The sequence below is a fragment of the Artemia sp. Qi Xiang Cuo genome, chromosome 16, assembly GCF_049724085.1.
Source record: "Artemia sp. Qi Xiang Cuo chromosome 16, ASM4972408v1, whole genome shotgun sequence".
Lineage (NCBI taxonomy): Eukaryota > Metazoa > Arthropoda > Branchiopoda > Anostraca > Artemiidae > Artemia > Artemia sp. Qi Xiang Cuo.
Window position 1 is genome coordinate 60,277,435 of NC_142809.1, and position 25,856 is coordinate 60,303,290.

At 34.7% G+C, this 25,856-nt stretch overlaps 1 protein-coding gene across 1 annotated transcript in view; it reads right to left on the minus strand.

Annotated features, from left to right (window-relative positions):
• The window catches only part of Gfrl (Glial cell line-derived neurotrophic family receptor-like), a 344,955-nt gene extending 322,177 nt beyond the window's left edge, over window positions 1-22,778 (minus strand). Inside the window, exons 1-3 of the mRNA XM_089102448.1 lie at window positions 21,896-22,778; window positions 17,697-17,816; window positions 13,908-14,078 (exon numbers count right to left, since the gene is read on the minus strand). Coding sequence (XP_088958574.1) covers window positions 13,908-14,078; window positions 17,697-17,816; window positions 21,896-22,220 — 616 coding nt within the window. The 5' untranslated portion in view covers window positions 22,221-22,778. The remainder of the gene's footprint in view (window positions 1-13,907; window positions 14,079-17,696; window positions 17,817-21,895) is intronic.
• Window positions 22,779-25,856: the final 3,078 nt, after the last annotated feature.

Below are 25,856 nucleotides of genomic sequence, written 5' to 3' on the forward strand. Positions count from 1 at the left end.
AAAATCTAAATATTTTAATATTAATGATATCTGTCGCAAAATTTGACTAATTATTAATCCCATTCCCCTAGAAATATACTCTATTTCCGTGATTGTTACCTAGGATTAATCTGTATAATTGATCATTCTAATTTGAGATCCCCTCCCCCTCCCAAAAAAAGTAATAAATAAAGAGGGCTTGTAAAAAAAAGACAGCCATTTCAATACCTGTCTTTGTAGTTGCAACCAATTGCATTGTCAAACTAATAACAGTAAAGGCCAGGCTCGAGGCCGAAAAAACAGCAGCAACGCTGTCTAAGATACTGGGAATAATTTTAAAGTGATAGACTTATCAAATTGACAGTGATGTAATTTAAAGTCGATACAGCTCTAAATGAGTACCTACATAGATTTGTGGAGTGTAAACAGGAAGGGTGTGTAAAAGCCCCAGATAGGTGGCACCCAACCCCCATTGCACTTCCTGGATGAATAAGGGCCACAAAAAAAAATCAGAACGGCCAGTTTGGACAATAAAGTCTAGTGCCACGTTTTCACTGTTTGTCTTGTGCTGTTTAAAATCTGTTTAAAGTCTAGTGCCCCATTTGAATTTCAAATAACTCAAATGAATTTACTGAAAAAAAGTGCATTCTAAGTTTAATATACATATGCTGATATTTATTCCTTAAAATATTGATTAATTTTTGATTTCTTTAAGTTATAAAATTGAAAACATTTAAAATAATGTTTTCAGTAAAGTACAAATTATATTCTGGCTTTTAGAAAGCACGGGGTTTAGAACCTTACTCGTATTAATTTCTGGTCGTTTATAGTTCAACTCTTTAATTTATTCTAATTTCTGTTTGTTTTGGGTTTCGTTTATATATTGATACTGATTTGGGGTAGTTAAAAAACCAACAAAGAGAAAAATCTCTAAAAAAAAACAAACAAACAAACGAGAATATGACGAGTGGGGAGAAAAGAAAACAACGCGGATATTTCGCCTTTATACGAACAAGGCGTCTTCAGCAAGAAATACACACAAGAAGAACAAGATAAAAAAAAAAAAAAACCAAGATAAAACTAAAAACCAATAAAACCACCACCAAAAAAAAACAACAAAAAAACAAAAATGTACAATCGGCGGAAACTAATCCACGTAGGGAAAAGATGCTAATATAGAGTTACTTCAGTGAGGACACCAGAGTAACTGAGGAAAAATAAAAAAAACTGTAAATCACTTTAATGATTCAGTTGCGAAATACTCCTTTCGTTAGCTATTACTGAAGCAAATCGTTTTGGTCTAGCAGGTAAAATAGTCCCCTGGTGATTATTTAAAATCTTTATTTAAAAAAAACTAGTTAAAAAAACTAGTTTAAAAAAAAAATATTATTTAAAAAAACTAGTTTTTAGTTCTGGTAAGGATTTAACTCGGGGAAATTTAGTAAGTGGGGTGTATAAAATTCCGCGTTCTTGTGGGAAGTTCTATATTGGTAGGAGCCACCAACAATTTGTAGAAAGGTTTACTGAACACCAAAAATCAATAGAAAAAAACCCTACAACTAAGAAAGCCTCCAGAAACTTTCATTTCAGCTTTAGCAGAGCATATTTTGCTTCAACCAGATCATTTTGTCAAATTTGATGAAGCCTTTGCTATTTCTAATGATAAGGGGTACACCCAATGGGCCAGGGAAACCATAGAAATGAAAAAACATATGTTTGCTAACCTTTCCATAAGTAGGGACACGGGTAATTTAAATATTGACCCAATTTATGATAACCTTCTAAAGAGTGAATCAACAGTCAATAAGCGAATAAAGATTTTAAATAATCACCAGGGGACTATTTTACCTGCTAGACCAAAACGATTTGCTTCAGTAATAGCTAACAAAAGGATTATTTCGACAACGCTTTCTATAAAAACCTTATATGTTCAAGGACATAGCTTACAACCCTTGCCCTGAGGGGTATGGGAGGCGGGGTTCTCATCCTCAAAGACTTAATTTCCAAAACCTTCAACTGCATTGAACAAAATGGATATCTAAAAATTTTGATTGCATGTGTTTGGGGAAGTGGTGAGCGTGAGACGGGAGTTAGTTGCCCTTCAATCACTTGCAACTATTAAAAAGGGGACTAGCCATTTCAATTTCCAATTGAATGAGCTCTTTTTGAAGTGTCTATGACAACACTTTCTATAAAAACCTTATATGCCCGAAGGGCACAACTTACAACCCTTGCCTGAGGGATGTGCGGGGTTTGTCATCTTCAAAGACATAGCTTCCAGAACTTTCAACTATGTTAAACAAAATAGCTGTCTCAAAATTATGATTGGATGTGTTTGGGGAAATAGTGGGCGTGAGAGGGGGGTTAGCTGCCCTCCAATCACTTTCGACTATTAAAAAGCCCTTTCACTTTCCAATCAAATGACCCTTTTTTGAAGTTTCTACGACAAAGTTTTCTATAAAAAACCTTATATGCCCCCAGGGCATAACTTATAACCCTTGCCCTGGAGGGCTCTGAGGGTGTTATCATCCTCAAAGACTTAATTTACAAAACTTTCAACTGCGTTGAACAATATGGATATCTCAAAATGTTGATTCCATGTGTTAGGGGAAATGGCGGGCGTGAGAGGGTGTTAGTTGCGCTCCAATCACTTTCAACTATTAAAACAGGGACTAGCCATTTCAATTTCCAATGGAATGAGCACTTTTTGAAGTTTCTACGACAATGCTTTCTATAAAAACCCTATATGCCCCAGGGCATAACTTACAACCCTCGCCTTGAGGGCTGTGGGGGGCTTGTCATCCTCAATAACCTAATTTCCAGAACTTTCAACTACGTTGAACAAAATGGCGGTCTCAAAATTTTGATTGGGTGTGTTTTAGGAAATGGTAGGCGTGAGAGGGGATTAGTTGCCCTCCAATCACTTTCGACTATTAAAAAGGGCACTAGCCCTTGGGATTTCCGATTGAATGAGCCCTTTTTGAAGTTTCTACGATAACGCTTTCAATAAACGCCTCATATGCCCCCAGGGCATAAATTACGACCCTTGCCCTGAGGACTGTGGGGGGATTGTCCTCCTCAAAGACATAATTTTTTAGATCTTTCAACTACGTTGAACAAAATTGTTATCTCAAAATTTTGATTGGATGTGTTTGGGGTAATGGTGGGCTTGGAAGGGGTGTTAGTTGCCTTCCAATCCCTTTAAACTATTAAAAAGGGGAAAGCCACTTCAATTTTGAATCGAATGAGCCCTTTTCGAAGTTTCTACGACAATTCCTTCGTTCACAAACCAACATACACAAAAAAAATAATCACCTCTTGAAAATAAAATACAAGTGACTTTTCAAATCTTTTTCTTAGGATGCAACCCATAGTTGAGTATCAGTGTTAAGTTTTAAATGTTTTTTTCATCATGTAATTTTCTTTATTCGTAATTATCTTTTAGGCACTAGTAGAAGTGACCCTATTGACCCCATGTGGCACCCCTGCTGCCACCTATAACTTTTTTGCACACCCAAATAAGGGCATAGCCTCCCTAGGGAGAAAGATTGCGTAATCAGTCAATGACCTCTTTTTCCAAGGTCGATTTATTTGATGTTTCTATGTGTAATAACTCCGGAACGAAGGTTGCACATGCGCATTGAATTCTAAAGGGAACAATGTTATTGATCTAGGACTCGAGGGGGAAGTGAATTTCCGATAACTTGATTGCGTAATCGATCGTGAATGTCATGATGTCCAGAAATAGTATTTGTTGTTGTTGCTCGAGCCACATGTTATGAGGGTCCAGGAAACAGTTAGATCACATGTGTCCTTCTCAGCCAATCAGCGGGCTTTGTTTACATATTATTGATGGAGTGACTATATAGAAGGGATTTTTGCCAGAGTTTTATTAGTCTGTGACTAAAATTCAAAGGAGTGAGAAGAAGAACAGTTTTGACTATACTCATTTGGATATATATTTGTGACGGCGATGAGTGGAATGTTTACCCTATTAGAAGTTGATAGTGGAGTTGATGATAATAGTACAAGAGCACCAAACATTGCAGTGGAAATCACGAAAGGATCACGTCTTTGTCTGGAATGGGATGCAGTATATGCAAGATATGTGATATCCTTGAGCAAATTTAAAATGGAGGATCAATTATGTTTTGCCGCTAAAGTTGATATAGCACATGTGAATAGACTTCAATGTGCTTTAAGTGCATTGGTGAAACATATCGAGGACAATAAACAGTATCGTTAATTGTACATGCTCTGTATTATTGTTGTTGTTGTAATTATTCAATAAAATTGTTTCAAAATCGAAAAAGTTTTGTTTCTTTTCTGACCAGGGCTAACGAATCAGGCTCAGTCTAGAGTCAGCAGCCAGAGTGAAAGGACTGAAAAATGAAGAAATTTGAGAAAGAGAGAATTAGATCAAATCTAGTGTTTATGGAAAAACATTTGATTTTGGACGATGATTTTCTCGAGTTATCTCTTAAACGCAGGATATTCTCTTGTCCGGTAACACTTGACAATATAATGAGGAGTGATTCCCCCACATTGGACTATGGTACGAAACTTTTAAAATGTGACTCAAATGCTTATAGTCAATTTATTGATACATTAATTGGAACAAAGTATAATCATATTGTGGTTATGCTTTTGAAAACATTGCCAATGGATTCAATGTAGATGGCTCCCCCCCCCCATCATTCGAAGGTGGTACCGGCACAGGGCTCCTCCTCACTCCCCAAGTTCCCTCTCGTTGAATTTATCGCACGAAGAGGATCTGTTTCGTTTTAGCTTTGAGAGAGTTGACATCGGAAACCGAAAAAATGTTCTATATATGTCCATTGTGCACGTACACTCTAGTCAGTTGGAATCAATGTGAGAATTGTACAATTATTGATGGCTATAGTGAAAAGTGTAATTATGTAATCCTTGTAAATTACATAGAGGCTATGCAGTACAAATTAAAGGATGTAATTCATGTCTTGAGGAGGTGTGTGACTCTCATCCTAGAGGGCACCTGTGCTCCAATTCTCACTATGATAAATGTGATCAGTGGGAGAATACTTACCCCGCTATGATTGGAAAGAATCTCAAACGTAATTTTAGTTTATTTCTACGAGATTGGTATCGTCGGGGATTTAAATTATTTTGGGAAGAGGAATCTGGTTTACGATTCAACTGTTGGGGTAACAAGGCAATCTGGTTTCTACGTCATCACTGTGATGACACCACCTACTATGACTATAAACGGGTAGGACCCTCACTACCAAGGTCAGGTTAGGTTAGATTAGGTTAAGTTACCTAACATTTCTAGGTTAACTTACATCAGGTTAAGTGGCGCGTCACTTAACCTGATGTAAGTTAACCTAGAAATGTTAGGTAACTTAACCTAATCTAACCTATCCTGACCTTGGTGGTGAGGGTCCTACCCGTGTCAGGCTTTCGGCCCCGTGGCCCCGGGGTTGGGGGGGGGGTGGTCACCTTGAAATGTTATGTAACCTAACCTTGGTGGTGGGGGTCCCACCCGTGGTAGGCTTTCAGTCCCCGTGGCCCTCGGGGGGTGGGGGAGCTAGTCTAACCTAAATTAACATAACCTAACATAACCTAACCTAACCAAACCAAACACATAACTTTTTTTGGAGGGGGGGGGGAGCCCCTCCCCCCCCCCAAAAAAAAAAAATTAACAATAAAAAAATAGGGTGCCGCTAATTAACCTAACCTAACATAATCTAACCAAACCTAACCATACACCTAACTTTTTGTCTGTCTCTAACCTAATTCAAGGGATTTCAAGAGCGATGGTTGAGGCGGTGGGGGAGGGGGGCTACGTAGGCTAAGCTATTCTAACCTAAATTAACCTAACCTAACATAATCTAACCTAACCTAACCATTCACCTAACTTTTTGTCTGTCTCTAACCTAATTCAAGGGATTTCCAGCGCGATGGTTGAGGTAGTGGGGGAGCTCCACAACTAAGAACTTTTCTTTCTCGTACGTAGGCTAAGCTAGTCTACCCTAAATTAACATAACCTAACATAATCTAATCTAGCCTATCCATACACCTAACTTTTTGTCTGATCAATCTTTGATAGTTTTACAGAAATTCTCACTTCCCATTGATGCTCTACTATGTCCAAAGCAAAATCGAACGTAACAATTAATTAATCGACATTGAAGATGTCTCGTTTGACACATTTAGTCTATGCAATGTAAGAAGTATTGTTATGAAACCATTCTCCGCAAGTGAAAAGTGGCAATTCTAGTGAGTGTTAATTGATATATAGAGAGGTAATTATTGTTCTAAATCGACAGTTTGCACAATTTCGTAAATAAATAACCGTTAGGTTAGTATATTTAAGAGCTTTGAAAAGCTTTAAAAGTCAGTATTTGTTGAAATAGAGGACAAGATAGAAATTAATTGGAAGGTTATTCAAATGCAAGCCCGACAATGTTTGATGTGAGTTCAATAATATTTCTTTTCAGTGTGTTTTCCAACGAAAATAAGCAAAATATGATGAAATTATGTTCCCCTGGTTCTAATTCGTATCCTTTAATTATGAAAAAACTTGAAAAAGTGATTTTTCGATAAGCCTTCAGCTGCAATTTACACCAAAAGGACAAGATACTTATCAAAAGCATGAAAATTAAAAATGTAAAATGTATATTTCAATGAAATCATAGCCTTCTTAATAATTAAAAATCAATAAACCAAGGGAAGTGGTTTTCTTTAGTATTGTTTGTGAATGGTTAAAAGAAGATGAGTGACAGAAAACATTTTGAAACTAAACAAAACTTTAAATTTGGTAAATTGTCAAATGTTGTCAAAATGTAACTTTTTCCTGAAATTGAAACCTCTTAGTTTAACTCAGGTATTGAACCTTTGGTAGATATAATGGTTAGAAAATAAACTATCCCCGTAATACAGAAAATTTAAGTTTGAACAATTATTCGTTAATATTTCATCATATCTATGGTTTACTCTGGTAGCTCTTTATCTTTACTCGAAAAGTGTCCTCTTGTGGGATATGCAAAATACGATGAAATTACGTTTCCCGTGGTTCTAATTCATATCCTTCAATTAGGGGGTTAGGTTGTATTTTTTCTAACTTTTGTGTGTTTTCGCAACAGAATGGCTCATATATAAAACATTTACCCTTAGCTAGTTGAAAATGTATATGAATTCTTTATTTTTAGACGTTTTGCAGAGGTAATGAAGGAATATTTTGTATTTTTTCAAACTTTTGTGTGTTTTCGCAACAGAATGGCTCATATTTAAAACACTTACCCTTAGCTAGTTAAAAATGTGTATGAATTCTTCATTTTTAGCCGTTTTGCAGAGGTAATAAAGGAATATTTTGTATTTTTTCTAACTTTTGTGTGTTTTCGCGACAGAATGGCTCATATTTAAAACACTTACCCTTAGCTAGTTGAAAATGTCTATGAATTCTTCATTTTTAGCCGTATTGCAGAGGTAATAAAGGAATATTTTGTATTTTTTCTAACTTTTGTGTGTTTTCACAACAGAATGGCTCATATTTAAAACACTTACCCTTAGCTAGTTGAAAATGTGAATGAATTCTTCATTTTTAGTCATTTTGCAGAGGTAATAAAGGAATATTTTGTATTTTTTCTAACTTTAGTGTGTTTTGGCAACAGAATGATTCATATTTAAAACACTTACCCTTAGCTAGTTGAAAAAGTGTATGAATTCTTCATTTTTACCCGTATTGCAGAGGTAATAAAGGAATATTTTGTATTTTTTCTATCTTTTTTGTGTTTTCGCAACAGAATGGATGATAATTAAAACACTTTCCCTTAGCTAGTTGAATATGTTTATGTATTCTTCAGATTTACACGGAATTATTTGTTCATATAGGTATTTTTTGTATTTTTTGTAACTTTTGTGTGTTTTCGTAACAGAATGGCTCATATTTAAAACACTTACCCTTAGCTAGTTGAAAATGTGTATGAATTCTTCATTTTTAGCCGTTTTGCAGAGATAATAAAGGAATATTTTGTATTTTTTCTAACCTTTGTGTGTTTTCGCAATATATATATATATATTATATATATATATATATATATATATATATATTTATGTTTAATAACTTTCCTTCTGTGAAAAGGGGCAAATTATTTCAATACTAACTTTTTTCTCTTCTTTTTAAGGCCAATTATGAAGAATGTCTGTCGCCGCCACTATTGCGAGGGCCAATAATTCACCCCCTGCGAAGGCGACAGTTGTACAGAATGGTTACAGGCTAAAGCCCCCCAAAGCCACGAGTCCATCCAACCTTCATATCGACTATTCAAGACCGGCGCTGCCTGTATAAGTCACAGCCCAATTTGTACAAGAATGTAACGCCCCTATTCCGTTCACCCACACACATGCACTACTTGGTCCTTCAGGCACCCAAGCCCAGACGGATTATGGAAATGTAAGCATTTTTTCCTACCAATCTATTTCTTCCAATGTTTTTTAGTCTTTTCTTTTTCATTATTTTTCAACACTGTAAAAGTTTGTCTCAGAGATATTAAAAAAATTTAAGTTTGAAAAATTATTCGTTATTATTTCATCATATCTTTGGTTTAGTCTGGTAGCTCTTTACTTTTACTCGAAAAGTGTTCCTCTTGTGGGAAATGCAAAATACGATGAAATTATGATTTTTTCCTGAAATTGAAATCTCTTAGTTTAACTCAGGTATTGAACCTTTGGTAGATATAATGGTTCGAAAATAAACTATTCCCGTAATACAGAAAATTTAAGTTTGAACAATTATTCGTTATTATTTTATTATATCTTTGGTTTAGTCTGTTAGCTCTTTACTTTTACTCGAAAAGTGTCTTCTTGTGGGAAAAAGTTTTTTATCACTCTAATAAGTTTATCGCTAAACATAAGTTTACGTTTGAACAATTATTCGTTATTATTTCATCATATCTTTTATTTAGTAGCTCTTTAATTTTAGTTGAAAAGTGTCCTCTTGTGGGAAAGAGTTTTTGCCACTTTAACTAGTATGGCATTGGACATAAGTTTACGTTTGAACAATTATTTAACTTTATTTCTGTTCATCTTTGATTTAATTTAGTACCTCTTTACTTTTCTTTGAAAAACTTATTTTGTGGAAAGTTTTTTAATTAATAAGACATTTCGTGGTAACGAAGTGTAAGTAAGGAGCGAGCCAGCTCAATGGTATCCGAAACTCTATAAAACGGAATTTTGATACCAATAGATACATCAAAGAATCAGTTTTAAATGCTGATTTCAAATATATAAGTTTCATCAAGTTTAGTCTGCGTGTTTATTTGATAGTTTTTTTCTCTCGAGATAACATATCAAGCTAATGGGGCAAATTGTAAGAGGCAAAACTTATAATGTACTCAAGTAAAGCGGGATTTTCTACCATTTTGTGGTGTAAAACAGCACTTCAACCTAAGGAAGGTCTAAGTGTTGTAGAAATAAAATTCTTAGATAGTAATCGACTTGAAATTATCGAAAACTATGTATTGAGTTTCTGAGTTTTTGAATTTCTCAGACCACAATGGTGCATCGTGGTACACTTGGTCTTAAATATTTATGTAGTCGGTACAAAATTAACTGTTAATAGAATTTTTATTTATAAGCTTTGTTTAACTAATCTAATTCATTTAAATCTTCAAAAATAATGTACTCACCGGTCCCTCCACCCTCCAACATGCACTACCTGGTCCTTCAGGCACCCAAGCCCAGACGGACTATGCAAATGTAAGCATTTTTTCCTACCAATCTATTTCTTCCAATGTTTTTTAGTCTTTTCTTTTTCACTATTTTTCAACACTGTAAAAGTTTGTATCAGAGATATTAAAAAAATTCAAGTTTGGACAATTATTCGTTATTATTTCATCATATCTTTGGTTTAGTCTGCTAGCTCTTTACTTTTACTCGAAAAGTGTTCCTCTTGTGGGAAATGCAAAATACGATGAAATTATGATTTTTTTCCTGAAATTTAAACCTCTTAGTTTAACTCAGGTATTGAACCTTTGGTAGATATAATGGTTCGAAAATAAACTATTCCCGTAATACAGAAAATTTAAGTTTGAACAATCATTCATTATTATTTCATCATATCTTTGGTTTAGTCTGGTAGCTCTTTACTTTTACTCGAAAAGTGTCCTCTTGTGAGAAAAAGTTTTTTATTACTCTAATAAGTTTATCGCTAAACATAAGTTTACGTTTGAACAATTATTCGTTATTATTTCATCATATCTTTGATTTAGTAGCTCTTTACTTTTAGTTGAAAAGTGTCCTCTTGTGGGAAAGAGTTTTTCTCACTTTAACTAGTATGGCATTGGACATAAGTTTACGTTTGAACAATTATTTAACTTTATTTCTGCTCATCTTTGATTTAATGTAGTAGCTCTTTACTTTTCTTTGAAAAACTTATTTTGTGGACATTTTTTTAATTAATAAAACATTTCATGGTAACGAAGTGTAAGTAAGGAGCGAGCCAACTCAATGGTATCCGAAACTCTAGAAAACGGAATTTTGATACCAATAGATACATCAAAGAATCAGCTTTAAATGCTGATTTCAAATATATAAGTTTCATCAAGTTTAGTCTGCGTGTTTATTTGATAGTTTTTTTTTCTCTCGAGATAACATATCAAGCCAATGGTGCAAATTGTAAGAGGCAAAACGTATAACGTACTCAAGTAAAGCGGGATTTTCTACCATTTTGTGGTGTAAAACAGCACTTCAACCTAAGGAAGGTCTAAGTGTTGTAGAAATAAAATTCTTAGATAGTAATCGACTTGAAATTATCGAAAACTATGTATTGAGCTTCTGAGTTTTTGAATTTCTCAGACCACAATGGTGCATCGTGGTACACTTGGTCTTAAATATTTATGTAGTCGATGAAAAATTAACTTTTAATATAATTTTTATTTATAAGATTTTTTCAAATGTTCTTATTAATTTAAATCTTCAAAATAATGTACTTCTATTAAAAACACCTCACTACAGCACCTAGTTGACCGAAACTGACATATCTTTGCATAACCCCCCACCATAGAGGATGAGCGGTCTATACTTACATGTTTAGAAGTGATTAATTAGAAGTATGTTTACAGAAAATTTATGTTTAAGCAATTAATCAACTTTATTTCTGCTCTCTTTGATTTAATGTCGTAGCTCTTTACTTTTCATTTAAAAACATAGTTCTTGGAATTTGTGTTCCGATGTCGCGGCTATACTTACAAGCAGTTTCTCCACATTTATGTTGACAATCCACGTCTGAACGACTTTCTAGTGGAAAATATCCTCTCAGACCTATACGGTATTGATTTCAGTGCCCTAAGAGTAAAGTGCTTAAAAAATGTTTCTGAATTTGTTTATTAATAAAATGCATATATATATACAACAATGTCTTTAAATATTCACTTTATATTTCTTCATCTTCGATGTATAGGCAACTGTCGTGAACCACTAATACTGCTAAATCATTTGGATTCACTGTATATTGATCTTGATTGACTGCAAAGTCAGGGTCACATTTTCTACAGTACAATGTAACTTCACTCTTGTCATATCTCTTTGTATAGTCAATGATACTTATTATGAAATTCACGAGTTTCAATCTGTCTATTTGAAGCAATATCACATACAATGTTTTCAAATGGTGAATCACATTCGGTAACTGCCAAATAAAAATCACTTGGTTTATAGTCGTAGTAGGTGGTGTCATCACAATGATGACGTAGAAACCAGATTGTCTTGTTACCCCAACAGTTGAATCGTAGACCAGATTCCTCTTCCCAGAATAATTTAAATCCCCGACGATACCAATCTCGTAGAAATAAACTAAAATCACGTTTAAGATTCTTTCCAATCATAGCGGGGTAAGTATTCTCCCCCTGATTACATTTATCATAGTGACAATTGTAGCACAGGTGTCCTCTAGGATGCGAGTCACACACCTCCTCAAGACATGAATTACATCCTTTAATTTGTACTGCATAGCCTCTATGTAATTTAGAAGGATTACATAATTTACACTTTTCACTATAGTCATCAATAATTGTACAAGTCTCTCATTGATTCCAACTGACTAGAGTGTACATGCACAATGGAAATATATAGAACATTTTTTCGGTTTCCGATGTCAACTCACTCACAGCTAAAACGAAACAGATCCTCTTCGTTCGATAAATTCAATGAGAGGCAAAGTGGGGAGAGAGGAGTAGCTCTGTGACGTTACCTCTTTCGAATGATGGGGGGGAGCCATCTACATTGAATCCATTGTCAATATTTTCAAAAGTATATCCACAATATGATTCTGCTTTGTTTCACTTAATATACCAATAAATTGACTATAAGAATTTGAGTCACATTTTAAAACTTTTATACAATAGTCCAATGGGGGGGAATCACTCCTCATTATATTGTCAAGTGTTCCCTGGCGCGAGAATAACCCGCGTTTAAGAGATAACTCGAGAAAAACATCATCCAAAATCAAATGTTTTTCCATGAACACTAGATTTGATCTAATTCTCTCTTTCTCAAATTTATTCATTTTTCAATCCTTTCACTCTGACTGCTGCCTCTAGACTGAGCCTGATTCGTTAGCCCTGATCAGAAAAGAAACAAAACATATTTTCGATTTTTAAACAATTTTATTGAATAATTACAACAACATCAATAATACAGAGCATGTACAATTAACGATACTGTTTATTGTCCTCAATATGTTTCACTAATGCACTTAAAGCACATTGAAGTCTATTCACATGTGCTATATCAACTTTAGCGGCAAAACATAATTGATCCTCCATTTTAAATTTGCTCAAGGATATCACATATCTTGCATATACTGCATTCCATTCAAGACAAAGACGTGATCCTTTCGTAATTTCCACTGCAATGTTTGGTGCTCTTGTACTATTATCATCAACTCCACTATCAACTTCTAATAGGGTAAACATTCCACATATCGCCATCACAAATATATATCCAAATCAGTAAAGTCAAAACTGTTCTTCTCGCTCCTTTGAATTCTATTCACAGACTAATAAAACTCTAGCAAAAATCCTTTCCTTATAGTCCCTCCACCGCTATTATGTAAACAAAGCCCTCTGATTGGCTGAGAAGGAAACACGTGATCTAACTGTTTCCGGGAAACTCATAACATTTGGCTCGAGCAACAACAACAAATACTATTTCTGGACACCATGACATTCACGATCGATTACGCAATTAAGTTCTCGGAAGTTCACTTCCCCCTCGAGTCCTAGATCAATAACCTTGTTCCCGTTAGAATTTAATGCGCATGTGCAACCTTCGTTCCGGAGTTATTACACATAGAAACATCAAATAAATCGACCTTGGAAAAAGAGGTCATTGACTGATTACGCAATCTTTCTCCCTAGGGAGGCTATGCCCTTATTTGGGGTGCAAAAAGTTATAGGTGGCAGCAGGGGTGCCACATGGGGTCACTTCTACTGGCACTGAAGATATACCATAAATAATACTCTAACACAACATTTTTTTATTTTTGTTTTCATAGTCTCTTAACCCCAATGGCCAGTTCCTATGCGCCGAAATTTGCAAACAACGTCTCCACCTTTAAAATACCGTAAATTTCTTGGGTACAGGAATATGAAAGCTGCTGCTTCAATAAATTGGATCAATATGGGCCGGTCCTGGGTACTAAAAATCTAACTAGAGTTTTACTGCAGTTAGGGGTTGGAATAATAGCATTAAAGGCCATACTTCCTAAGCGTTGGTCATAAAGGGAAGCCAAATAACACCGCCTTTTAAAATATGACTGCTTCTTTTTTATTCAGCTGTAAAACTAAAAGGATAAAACGAGTAAAAAGTACAGAACGATTTTGGCTCACAATATATTTTCAAGCATTACCTATGTGTCTCCGAGATAGAAATACAAAGAACACGCTTACCTCTCTGCATGGCCACCAGGCATGGATGGTCAAATAAAAAATCCCTCAATGCATTACACTCAGGCTCCAAGTGAGGCTCCTTGCAAAGGCAAGTCGGCCGAAATAAAGGGTATGCTTTTAATGTTCTGAGTGCAGCTTGACATTTTGTAACGGTTAATGTAGCACAAGCGACTGAAAGAAAATGTTCTTCTTCAAATAATTATAATACAGAGGTATAACTACTATTACGGAATGACTCATCAAATTGGGTCAAGGGCATGGCCACTAAAGCTCCTTGCCTTCACGCTCGATGATCTAAGGGTAATGAGTCATATGAAAGAATTCACTCTACTTTTTATTTGGAAATCCAGGAGGAAACCTCTCAGAACGATTTCAGATTGAAATATAAACTTGATGACAAAGGGATGGCTTTTGCGATAAAAAAGCCTCGCTCTTTACGCCAAAGTTTGACTTTGTCACAACTCTAATTTTTCAAACAATAAAAAAATTTAGCGTTATAAAAAATAAAAAAAACTCAATTTTTTAAACCTTAAAAAACTACAAGAAGCAATTGATCAACGTTTACGGCAAATGAGGACTGAGATCAAGTTATTTATTATAAAAAAAAAACTGAACTCAAAATGTTAAAATGTATTACTTTGCCTGTAATCTTCACATCACAAAAATCACAATTCTCAGCAATGCAACAGCGACCATCAATATTTTTTTTTATCAAAACAATAATCGATATCTGCTTTAGGCATTGGCGAGGCTTGAACTCTGTGTCCTCATGCACACTGGGAAGGTACTCAGCTACTGAAGTTTAGCAATATGACATGAAATTGGAGGTATATTGACAGCTTCAGACCTCATTATATCCAAATCTTAAGTAGCCTATCACATAAAGATTTCCAATAATCAATATTCTTTAATATTTAATTATACCGTTCGTTTTAAATTCAAATAAATTTAATACAAAATTTCTTAACAACGATAACTAGGCTAGAAATCAATCTCAGACAAAAGAGTGGGTATAGAAATCGTCTTAAATCTTGAAAGCAGGAAATGTTTCTTTTTATGCTGAAAAAGAGAATCAACAAACCTTCTCAGGGGTCACTTGTTTGAGCAGCATTTCCAAATGTGACAAAATAAGTTAAAGAAAGAACCTAATCTCGTAGCCTATAGCAGAACTAAAACAACATCTGGAGCAGAAATTTTATTTTAAATTAGATTTACCTACCGTCTACATACTTTTTTGTCTAAAGAATGACGTAACTGTCTACAAAATTCAAGAAAGTTCATTACGTGAAGTAAAGCATATAGCAAAACTTGCCCCATATGTAACTTCAAGTTCTAATAGATACCCCAATATTGTTTACTCACGCCTGCCACCACATACTATACGTAGGTGCTAAAAATTGAGAGTAAAAAAAAAACTATTTATATGCTAATGGACACTCCCATAGCTTATCTTTAAAGGACGTTCTACTGACAGCTCTCCAAAGCCAAGCTGAAAGTCCCACCAACCGACTCCTCTGAATAATCTATTCAAAATTGGAGATCACTGCTAATATTAACTTGAAATAAATTTAATATCCGAGGTTATCCAGCAGCACAGAATAGCTTATTAATTTATGTCCACTTTCACTGCTAACTTTCTCGTATCGTCTAAGCCAAAATGATTATAGTTGCCGGTAGCAACTTTATGCCAGTAATACATCTCTCAGAATGGGCAATAGATACATCTATAGAAGTTGATAGGGTACTTGTATGACATAGACCATAATATTCTTCTAATATATTTCTCTGACTCTCAATCCTAATGAAATATACCTAAGTCTGAAAAAAATATAATATTTTAGAAACAGATTTGGGCTATATTTGCACAGTAGGGGGGGGGAGTAAAGTAGAGCGAGTCTGCATGCCTTATGTACTAGGTACTATTATTCTGCATATTAAGAGGTGAAAACTGTTTTTTAGCTTCACATTTTTCAAATACTGTACCCCCCCCCCCTAATGTGCAAATACATAGCCCAAATTGTATATGTTCCATCTATTATGTCACTTCTCTTTGTCTTGTCTCACACTAAGCTCAAAGAGGCTAACGAAAAAAACGATTCTATAATGCGTCAATGAAACGAAATGAATGTTTCACTCTATGATGCGCTATAGGCTACTTCATTGACGATTATATAAAACGTCAATGAAATGAATGTTTCACTCTGTGATGCGCTATAGGCCACTTCATAAGTTGCTCCATTTTTGTGATGGAAAAAATTACGAAAAAAAGTCATCTATGCTCTGTGAATGGTAACGCTTTAAAGGTTTTAAGAAAAGCATAAATTTTTGACGGTTAAGTAGTAAAACGAACCCGGGGCTTTTTCAAATGTTTTTGTTGCAAAAAACATAGCTTTTTTGTATGAGAGATGCATATGGAGGAATCAGGGCTGTAGGGTCAGAGTCAAGAGAGTTGAAGGTAGTACTAATTTACTGCCAAAGGAGTTAAGAGTTGTTCGAACCTACGAATTTCAAGTTATGAGTGTAACTGATCAAGGTTTTGGTGAGATTTTTTAAGAACAGTAAAACCCAAACTCTGACTGCTCTAATAGAATTAAAGTTTGCTATTTAAGATTTCGGAGATGGTGTCACATTAAATAATGGCTGTTTCGATCACGGCTGAACTTAAATAAAATGTTTTCAAGTCCCCTGGTATTTCAAGATTGGGAGATGGACTTTGTGATATAGCTGTGATACAGTTGATTTATTCCGAATTTTGAATGTTGGTCAGGTACGGGATCATCAGTTATTATCACTCGTATACCCTTGTTTGAATGATCTTATGTCAGTCTCTTTCATAGAAAATTTTCTCATAATTCTTATTACCATCATTACATTACTAGAAATGCGAACAAGATAGTATATGAGAAAACAAACACTGTGAAGTCGACCCATTTTCGTTTAAATCACAGGTCAAGAAGTTACACCTTAGTCAAGGTGCAGGGAGAGAGTGGGTTGCTTGTAAGTATCAGGGTTTAGTTTTTTTTTTTTTTTGTCTTGTTCTTCTTATTATTGTTACTTTTTGTCTTTATTTTTATCTTGTTGTAAAATTAATAATTAACTGAATCACTACGTACAGGCCATTTGACCATCTAGTAGTAACAATTTTTATTTAAATTATTCCATTAAAAATAATTTATAGTGGGACAAACTTCTTTATATATTTTCACTATTTTTCTGATTAAAGAGAAACATACTCGTCGGTCCTGTCAGCAGAAAAGAATACTGAAATTTCATTTCCAGGGACGGTGACATTCTGCAAGGGAACAATTTCAAAAGAAAAACACGAAAAATTAACAAATTATATTTGAAATAAGGCAAGTCGTAGGAAAAATTGCAAAATCTTAAGATAATGGGGGTTTTCGGGCCCAAGCCCCTCTCTCTCTTCTATATGTCTTCGTGCTAGCAACCTCCTGCGATACTTATTTATAATTTATAAATATAACGATATTTTCTGTATAAGAGGGATCCAAAGTCAGTCCCATCTCCCTGTTATATGTCAATCTGCTAGTGATCGGATCTTTATGTGGTAGTTACTCATATTCTTTTTATTTTGTAAAGGTCATTATCTTTTTAACTTTAGCTGAAAAATTTCAGCACTTGAAATGTGAAGATTCTCAATTTTGGAAACTTAACAGATTTATTAACTAGTTTTCTTGCCTGGAGAAGTTTCTTTGAACAATCAGTTTAAATTTTCATAATTCCCGCGTTGTAAGGACCAACTTCTTAATCAACTTCGAGGTAAAAACTCACCTAGCTCCTGGCCACAGACCTTTGGCAAAACTTCCAAAATGGCGGAACAAGCAGTATCTTCCTGGCATAGCTTGCGGGCAATTAGGCAATTCAGAATCCCTTTCCCGGGTTTGACAATGTCTGAAAAAAATCAAGAAAATGAAGAGAAGAATCAGAGTGGAAACAAATAGCATTGAAGATGTAAAAATGAAAATCTACATAGTTTATGAAAAGGGGGGAAACATCCCCAACAGGCCGTCCACCCTTGCTCTTTCAAATTACGCCATCAAATCCAACATAAGAAATTGAAAATGGAAGTTTATTTAGACGGTTCACTTTAATTATATTTTAAATAGAAAAAACAATATAATCTAAAAATAAATACACCCTGTAGGGTAATAGGGATCCGATAGTCCAAAATACATGTGGTATAGAACACAAATATTACACGACAGAGAGAAAAAAAACTTGTATCTTATTTTAGTTGCTGCAGTTTCGTGAATACAGATACAAATCATCTTTTTAGCATTCATGCTAAATATTTTTTATCGTTTTTTACGGACAACCTCTTCGCCCATTTTGGACCAAAATAACTTTCTGCTGAACAAGATGGTCGAGAATGTAAACTAAAAATTCAAAAAGGGATGCTACAAAGAATATTTTCTGTTCAATTCAATTTATCTGTCTTGTTTTAACCAAAAATTTTCTTACAAAAAGCGAAATAAGTAACGTTAAAAAAATGATTTTTTTTTAAACGAGCGCTCCCTGGATTTTCATCAATCATTATTTCCACCAAAGAGAAAAAGGGAGATCACTTTCCATTGGGTGTCAAAAGGATTAGATTTAATTTTGTAGGCAAAATTTTGTAAGTATATCATATTTTTGAAAAAGATATGCCAGAGAGCAAAACTAATAACACTCTGCGAGAAAGCGAAGCTAATAACTTCAAATGTTTTAAATCTAAATGGTTGAAGTGTGAAATTTTATCCCAGTTAAAAAAGGAGTTTATTCAACCACAAGATAATTTAGAAATACAGTCTTTGTTATTTGTAATTTGGGGGAAAAAACAGAATAGAGCTACGCACGCTTCTCTTCCACCTCAATATTGCCAAGGCCTCACTCTTTGTTCCCTCCCCTAAAATTCCACTTTCCTTTAAGTCTTTTCTCATGACCATTTGTCGTCGCATTCACGGACCTTCTGCTTCTGATTTGGTCTTGATGAATGACCAATAAGCAAGATTTTCGACAATCATTAAAATGATGGCCACTTAATCACTTTCCTCAATATTCATAACCTATAAGCCTCTGGGCTAAAGGTAAAGGTAAAGAATATGGCATTGGACTTTAAAGTCCCTACCGGGGGTGCTGATCTCCGTTTCTTGGCCCTTCAGCCAGGAAGTGCAATGGGGGCTGGGGGCCAACCACCCTGTGCTTTCGCACACCCTTCCTGTTTACCTTCCCCATATTTCTGCAGGTACCCATTTAAAGCTGCGTGGGCACTGGCTGAGCTTACAGAGTCACGCCGCTGACCCCCGTCCCAAACCAAGCCGTCTGGACTAGAGGTCAGATAATATTACTCAAATATTAATTTAAGCGTGAAGTTTTGATTAACAAATGCTCTAAAACAAGCTCAAAGGATATTTTTCATAATTCCACGAAAAAATAAAGGCGTATTAATTCGTATTTGCTTTAATCCACGATTTAAAGGGAGCTGGTCCTAAAGCCCACCAGGGAACTTTGAAAAAAGGTACTTTTAAAAGTTCCTTTTAAAAAATGAACCTTTTATGGCTTTTATTGAGGGGTTGTCCCCTCTTAATACCTCGTTCTCTACGCTAAAGTTTTTTCAGAAATTCTAAAGAAGCTTATTATTCTAATTAAACGGTCCTTGTCTTTCAGGATTAATTCTTAAATATTTGCAACAAAAAGTCAAACCTTAGCGTAAAGAGTTAAGTGCTGAAGAGGGGACGACCCCCTCATATACGTAATAATTACTCCTTAATTTTATGTTGCTGCTTACATTCAGTTGAAGAAACCTGTTTTATTTTATTTAATTTTACAAAAGAATCAAGTGAACTTGATAAGGCTTGATGTATATTGTACAAAATATTAAGAGGAATTCTTGCCGTACTGCACTTTGAAGTTGCTTTAGTAATTAAATGTTTGAATTACATTCTTGAATAAGACGTGCTAGTTTTCCTGTTCTATAAAAGCGGATTTAGAATTTCTCACTGCATTTTTCTGTGTCGGAATAAGTTCTGCGATTATTCATTACGGCCGTTTTTTCCCTCATCTATGTGATGAGTGACAAGGATTTTAGTCCGCATTTAGATTATCAGCACATTATTCGATCTGAGTGATCGATTTAGTCGATTTAGATGATCAGCACTTTATTCGATCTGAGTGATCGATTTAGTCGATTTGGATGATCAGCACTGATTCTAGCTCTGAACAAAACAGAAGATTTGAGTGACGGGTAAGAAATGAGTTGAAGTGAATTGAAGATGTGAGTGAAGTTAACGAAGTGTACCTGCTATGCTAACAATTTTAACCAGCATCTTAATCATCACTATTTTTGGCTTTAGCCGATTCTAGTCTTGTAAATGGATGATGAAGTTCATAGTAAATAAATATATTATTTTTAAAATAATTGGTCATTTATACATTTTCACTTAGGCGATATTATTATCAAAATTACTTTACAAGATAAACAACGCAGAAACGAGCGTCCGTGATTTTTCTTTTGGGGAAAAAAAATGCAAAATTCCCCATTTTTGTAGATAAGAGCTTGAAACATCCAGAGTAAGGTTCTTTAATATGTTGAATTTAAAAATGTGATTTTAATTACGATCACTTACCTTTTGGGGTGTGTTTTCCCCATTTTGGAAAATCAGACAAATTTTCTCAGGCTGATAGATGGATGTGTAACATTAGACTTATTGAACTTTACATATTTGTAATCAGCATAAGAAAACAATTATTCTGTCGTTCCATTATTATTATTTTGAAAGGAATAGTTTTTATCGCGTTTTGGTTAAAATAAGCCCGAGTTGTTGTTTACTTACAGTTCGTTTTCACGCACTAATTGATTCCACGCCATATATTTGACATTTATTTTTGAATATAGACAGAAATCCCCCAATGCATTATTTTTTTCATCCTTTTTTGTTTTAATTTCCCTTTGGCTGCTCAATTTTGCATTTGGGGAGAATTTTCCATGGGTATTTTTCCCATGGGGAGTGTTCCAGCGGGGAAATTTTCTCGGGGCAGTTTTTGGTGAGGGTGGGGAGATTTCCGCACGGAGCTTTTTTCTGGGGGAATACGCTGGACCCCGTCCCGAATATGCTTACGCTTCCGTTATATTATAGCAATTAGTAAGATGAAGCAATTGCAATTGATGATGACTGCAATGATCCAAGATTGATGACGATCATTAGCGACTGATAGCACAATTAATGACAAAGCAATTTGGTGAGGTGATACTAAACACAATTAAAGAAAATCCAGCTTATAATTTTCTTACAATAGTTATTGCCCTACGATTGCCCTAGGACACCCAAACAGGCCCTGGGTGAAAAGGCGTGAATCAAGTTTTATAGTAATATAGCTTATGGATTTACATTTGGTTATTGATAAAAAGTAGTCTTAAAATTCAAGGCTCTTTTAGGCCCAGGACTGTATAAAACTGTAATGCTTGTTTTGTCTCTTAGAACGGGATATTTACCCCATTCAAACAAACATAACTAATAAATTTATGTTATGATGTGTAATCTTACACTACATGTTTTGTCTATCCCATTAGAAGTACTAAGTATACTCACGCTCTTCATAGAATTTTACATTACGTAACTTTACTACTTTATGGAAAGTCAACATAGTTGCAACAAAATACAGTTTCTGGATGAACAGTTAATAGTTTGAAATAAATTAATGAGCTTTGCTATGAAAGCCTTTCACATTTGATCAGAGCTCGAATCTCCATCTTCGTTTAGCATTTTTCAAACTCTGACTAGTTTTCTTGTGAATTATGACGACTCTGATGATTTCACGCAAAGGAAAGATGCTTTTATGGATTCTTGTGTTAGCCTAGTGTAAAAGGGCTTCCTTAAATGTGATATTAACGTAGCTTAACTACTTATCATAGGAAATTAAGAAGTGTGAAAGCTGCCTAATCTTATAGATCAGTTTCAGGATAAAGCAACGGTAAGTTCATTTATACTTACCACTACTACCAAAAATATGTGCCAGATCCTCTTCAAGCTCATTTTTATTTTCTTTTTTCTCCGGGATATATTCCTCCACTTCCGGTAAATGTTTAGGAAATGAAGCTGTTTGAGGATTAAAGTCAATCCACTCAGGGAATGTTTCCGGAACGTTGTTGTCATATATAGGGAAAGTTTCTTGTGTTACCGGAGCTAATTTCTCTTTGCTAGGAAAAGCGAAATTTGTTTCTTGCCAGTAATCACAACATTCCCTATCAGGATATTCAGATCCCATCACGTAATGATAAAATGATATGAGACAAAATAATTTCATCATATTAGACATTAATTGGCAGCATTTGCACTAGGAATCCAATTTTAAAACTCTTAGAAATATACCTTACTAGAATATGCAAAATAATGATAGCCTTATCAATAAATTTTGTACATTTCGTTGGTAATATAAATATACCAAACAGAAAGGGGGTGTCGATATCTATGTAGTTAGAGAAACAATTATTATGAAACAATCTAAACTTCTTTAATTCAATGTAACATCAGAATAACAATCGACTCAACTGTACAGCTATCGAAGCTGCCTACAAATGAAACAATTTTTATGAAGCAAGAACAATAGCAAACTGGTAAAGCGTTATCAATATTTTCAAAGATGGGTTTGTAGAAGGGCTGAACAGAACAATGCTGATGATAAGAAACGCTTCTACTACAAATATAGTCTAAAGAACATCACTTTTAATTTTCACTGTTAAAAAGGGTAAGTTTTCACTGCTAAATTTACGTAGTTCTGTAAAAAAAATTAAAAATGTGAGCATCTATATTTCTCAATTAAACACAATTCAAACTTCCGGAATTCATACACATAACACAAGTTCAACACCATAGATTTTCCAAGGAAACTTTGTCCCACGCTAGTGGAGGAAGAACTGGAATTTTAGGTGTTTGAACTAGTACTGGAGAATTTCTCCAGATGAATTGCCGCGCAGGTCATTAGTGCAAAGGCTGGTGAGGTTAAAAAGAGCATCGTAAGAGACTAGCCAGTTAATAAATCTATCAAAATTGCAATATGGTGATCAAGTCAGAATTAATGTGTATATTAATAATGATGAAAAATTAAATTAATAAATTTAATGATCGTCTTGAGCGTGGATCATATCTCAAAGGAAAAAGTGAGAGCTGTTAATGGACGGAAGAGATGAGACAAAAGCTAAATTTGTATTAATGAAAGGCAGCACACACACACATCGACGGCTCACCAAAAACTTACAAAAATGGGATAAACCATCATCTTAGCAACAGTTAAAAATTAGGGGGGAGGGTGATAATTTTGTCATATAAGAAAGCAACTTCGTTTCCAAGCCTTGTATTGTTTGTTGTTTTTCTTTTATTCCTCTTTTTTTCTTTTATATTCCTTTTCAGTGGTTGAATATTTGTAACGTTATGGGACTGTTGTACAATAAATGAGAAACATAAGTGCAGGGTTTTCAGATAATTTGTGATCAATTTTATCTGCGTTTTAAAAGTTTTATCCACTTGCGCTAGACACAAAAGATCAGGCAGTAGAACATTGTCCCTTTTGCTTAATGACAACGGCATTAATCTAGGGTGGGGGACAGGGAGAATTTCCACTATTCACGATTCTTTGTCTCTTCTTCATATTTTAAAATATAGCTCGTTTTGGTATTCTCACTGAAAAACGGCTTTTTTGGTAATTTCCTTGAGAAATTGATAAAATTCCCCTTCATATTTTGAAATTTCTTCCATTGCTCAATGACCTTTCGTAGTTTTTCAACAAGTAAGTTCATCAGTCTTTTGCTGAAGAAATTAACTTTTATTGGTGAAAAACTGAAAGAACTTAGTTTTCAGTGTTGCCCGAAATAAACTCTTCTTTACAAACATTGATCCACCTTTACCATTTGATCACATGACTTTGCTCCATCAGGCCTAAACTCATATTAGTTTCTTTAAAGTTAACTGAATGTTCTTTTCAAGTTTTACTCTGAACCGCCACCTTGTTTAGTTTTCCAACGGTAAAATTAAGTTATTTTAATGAACATAAGCAGATTGGGAACAAGTTTCAGTGCGGATTTGAATGCAGAGAGTAACCGTATGCAAGAAAAGAAAGCTGGTGCAGTTGTTGCAAGTTTAAAAATTAGCAAACCCGGTGGTTTCATGACCTCTGATTAAGGGAACCAACAAACTGGTGGTTGCCTTAGCCTTGTTGAAAGCATTATTGTCTATCCCCTCCCCTTTCAAGTATACCAGCGATTTTTATTATCGTATAGTTTTTATCTTATATTATAATTTATATTAATATATTATCTATGTTATCTATAGTTGTGAATGTAATAGTCTCCTTTGCCGATTAATGTGCTACCGTTATTTTTCGTAAACAAAAAAAAATACTACGATCCACCCTTATACAGTTATTATAAGTCTGAAACGCTAAAGAGCGGATCATAAAACACTAACGATGAAAGCTTATTTTGATGCTTGTAAGAGGTTTTAAGAAGTTGTCAAACAGTTCGTGGTAACGAACTGTAAGTAAGGTGTGACCCGGCTCAATAGTAACCGAAACTCTAAAAAAAGGAATTTTGATACCAACAGATACATCAAAAGAACCAAATCTTTATGCCGATTTCCAATATGTAAGTTTCATTAAGTTTAGTGTTACCCATCAAAAGTTACGCCCCTGAGAAAATTTGCCTTATTTTCGAAAAAGGAGGAAACAACCCCTAAAAGTCATAGAACATTAACGAAAATTAAACCATCAGATTCAGCGTATTAGAGAGCCCTACTACAGAAGCTTCAAGCTCTTATCTGTAAAAATGTGGAATTTTGTATTTTTTGCCAGAAGAAAGATCATGGATGCGTGTTTATTATTTTTTTTTTCATGGGTGATCTTATTGATCTAGTAGTCCTAGAATATCGTGAGAGGGGTCATTCGAGCGGAAATTAAAAGTTCTAGTTCCCTTTTTAAGTGACCAAAAAAATGCGAGGGCAATTTGGCCCCCTCACACGCTCATTTTTTTACCGAAGTCACTCAATTAAAATTTCGATATAGCCATTTTTTTCAGCATAGTCGAAAATCTAATAAGTATGTCTTTGAAGATGACTTAATCTCCCACAGTTTCCGGGGGAAGGGCTGCAAGTTGTAAACTTTGCCCATTGTTTCCATAAGTATTGGTTATTGGGAAGTATACAGACGTTTTCAGGAGGGATTTGTTTCTGGTGGGGGGGGGGGGGTCAGAGTAGGGGGTTCAGGGAGAGGGTCTTTCTATGGAGGATCTTTCCTTGGGGGAAGGAACATTTCTATGAAGGGGCGCCGGATTTACCAGCATTATTTAAAAAACGATCAGAAATTAAATAAAAAACAAGTTTTTTTTATCTGAAAGTGAGGAGCAACGTTAAAACTTAAAACGAACAGAAATTAATACGTATATGAAGGGTTCACCTCCTAGTCAATACCTCGCTCTTTACGCTAAAGTTTTTTTTTGTACTTTCAAAAGAGCTATCTATTCTAATTAACCGGCCTTTGTGATTCAGGGGTTTGTGATTCGAACAAAATTCCAACTTTAGCGTAAAGAGCGAGGTACTAACAAGGGGGTGAACTCCCTGATATACGTAATAGAAACATATGAATATAGAAGTTCATTACGTAAGTTAATTCGTAAGTTACGTCAGAACAAAATTTCGAGAAAGCTATTTAACCGAAAAAAAATTAATATACAAATTTCGTTCTAATTATTCTTGTAGGGTGAGCCAAAATCAAAGCTTCATTAATTCAAAAACGTTCAGAAATTATATAAAAAAAACAATTTTTTTTAACTGAAAGTGAGAACAGAAATTATTCCGTATATGAAAGGGTCTGTCCCCTCCTCAATGCCTCGCTCTTTACGCTAAAGTTTGGCTCTGTCTCACAACTTTATTTTTTTAAACAATAAAAAACTTTAGCGTAAGACCG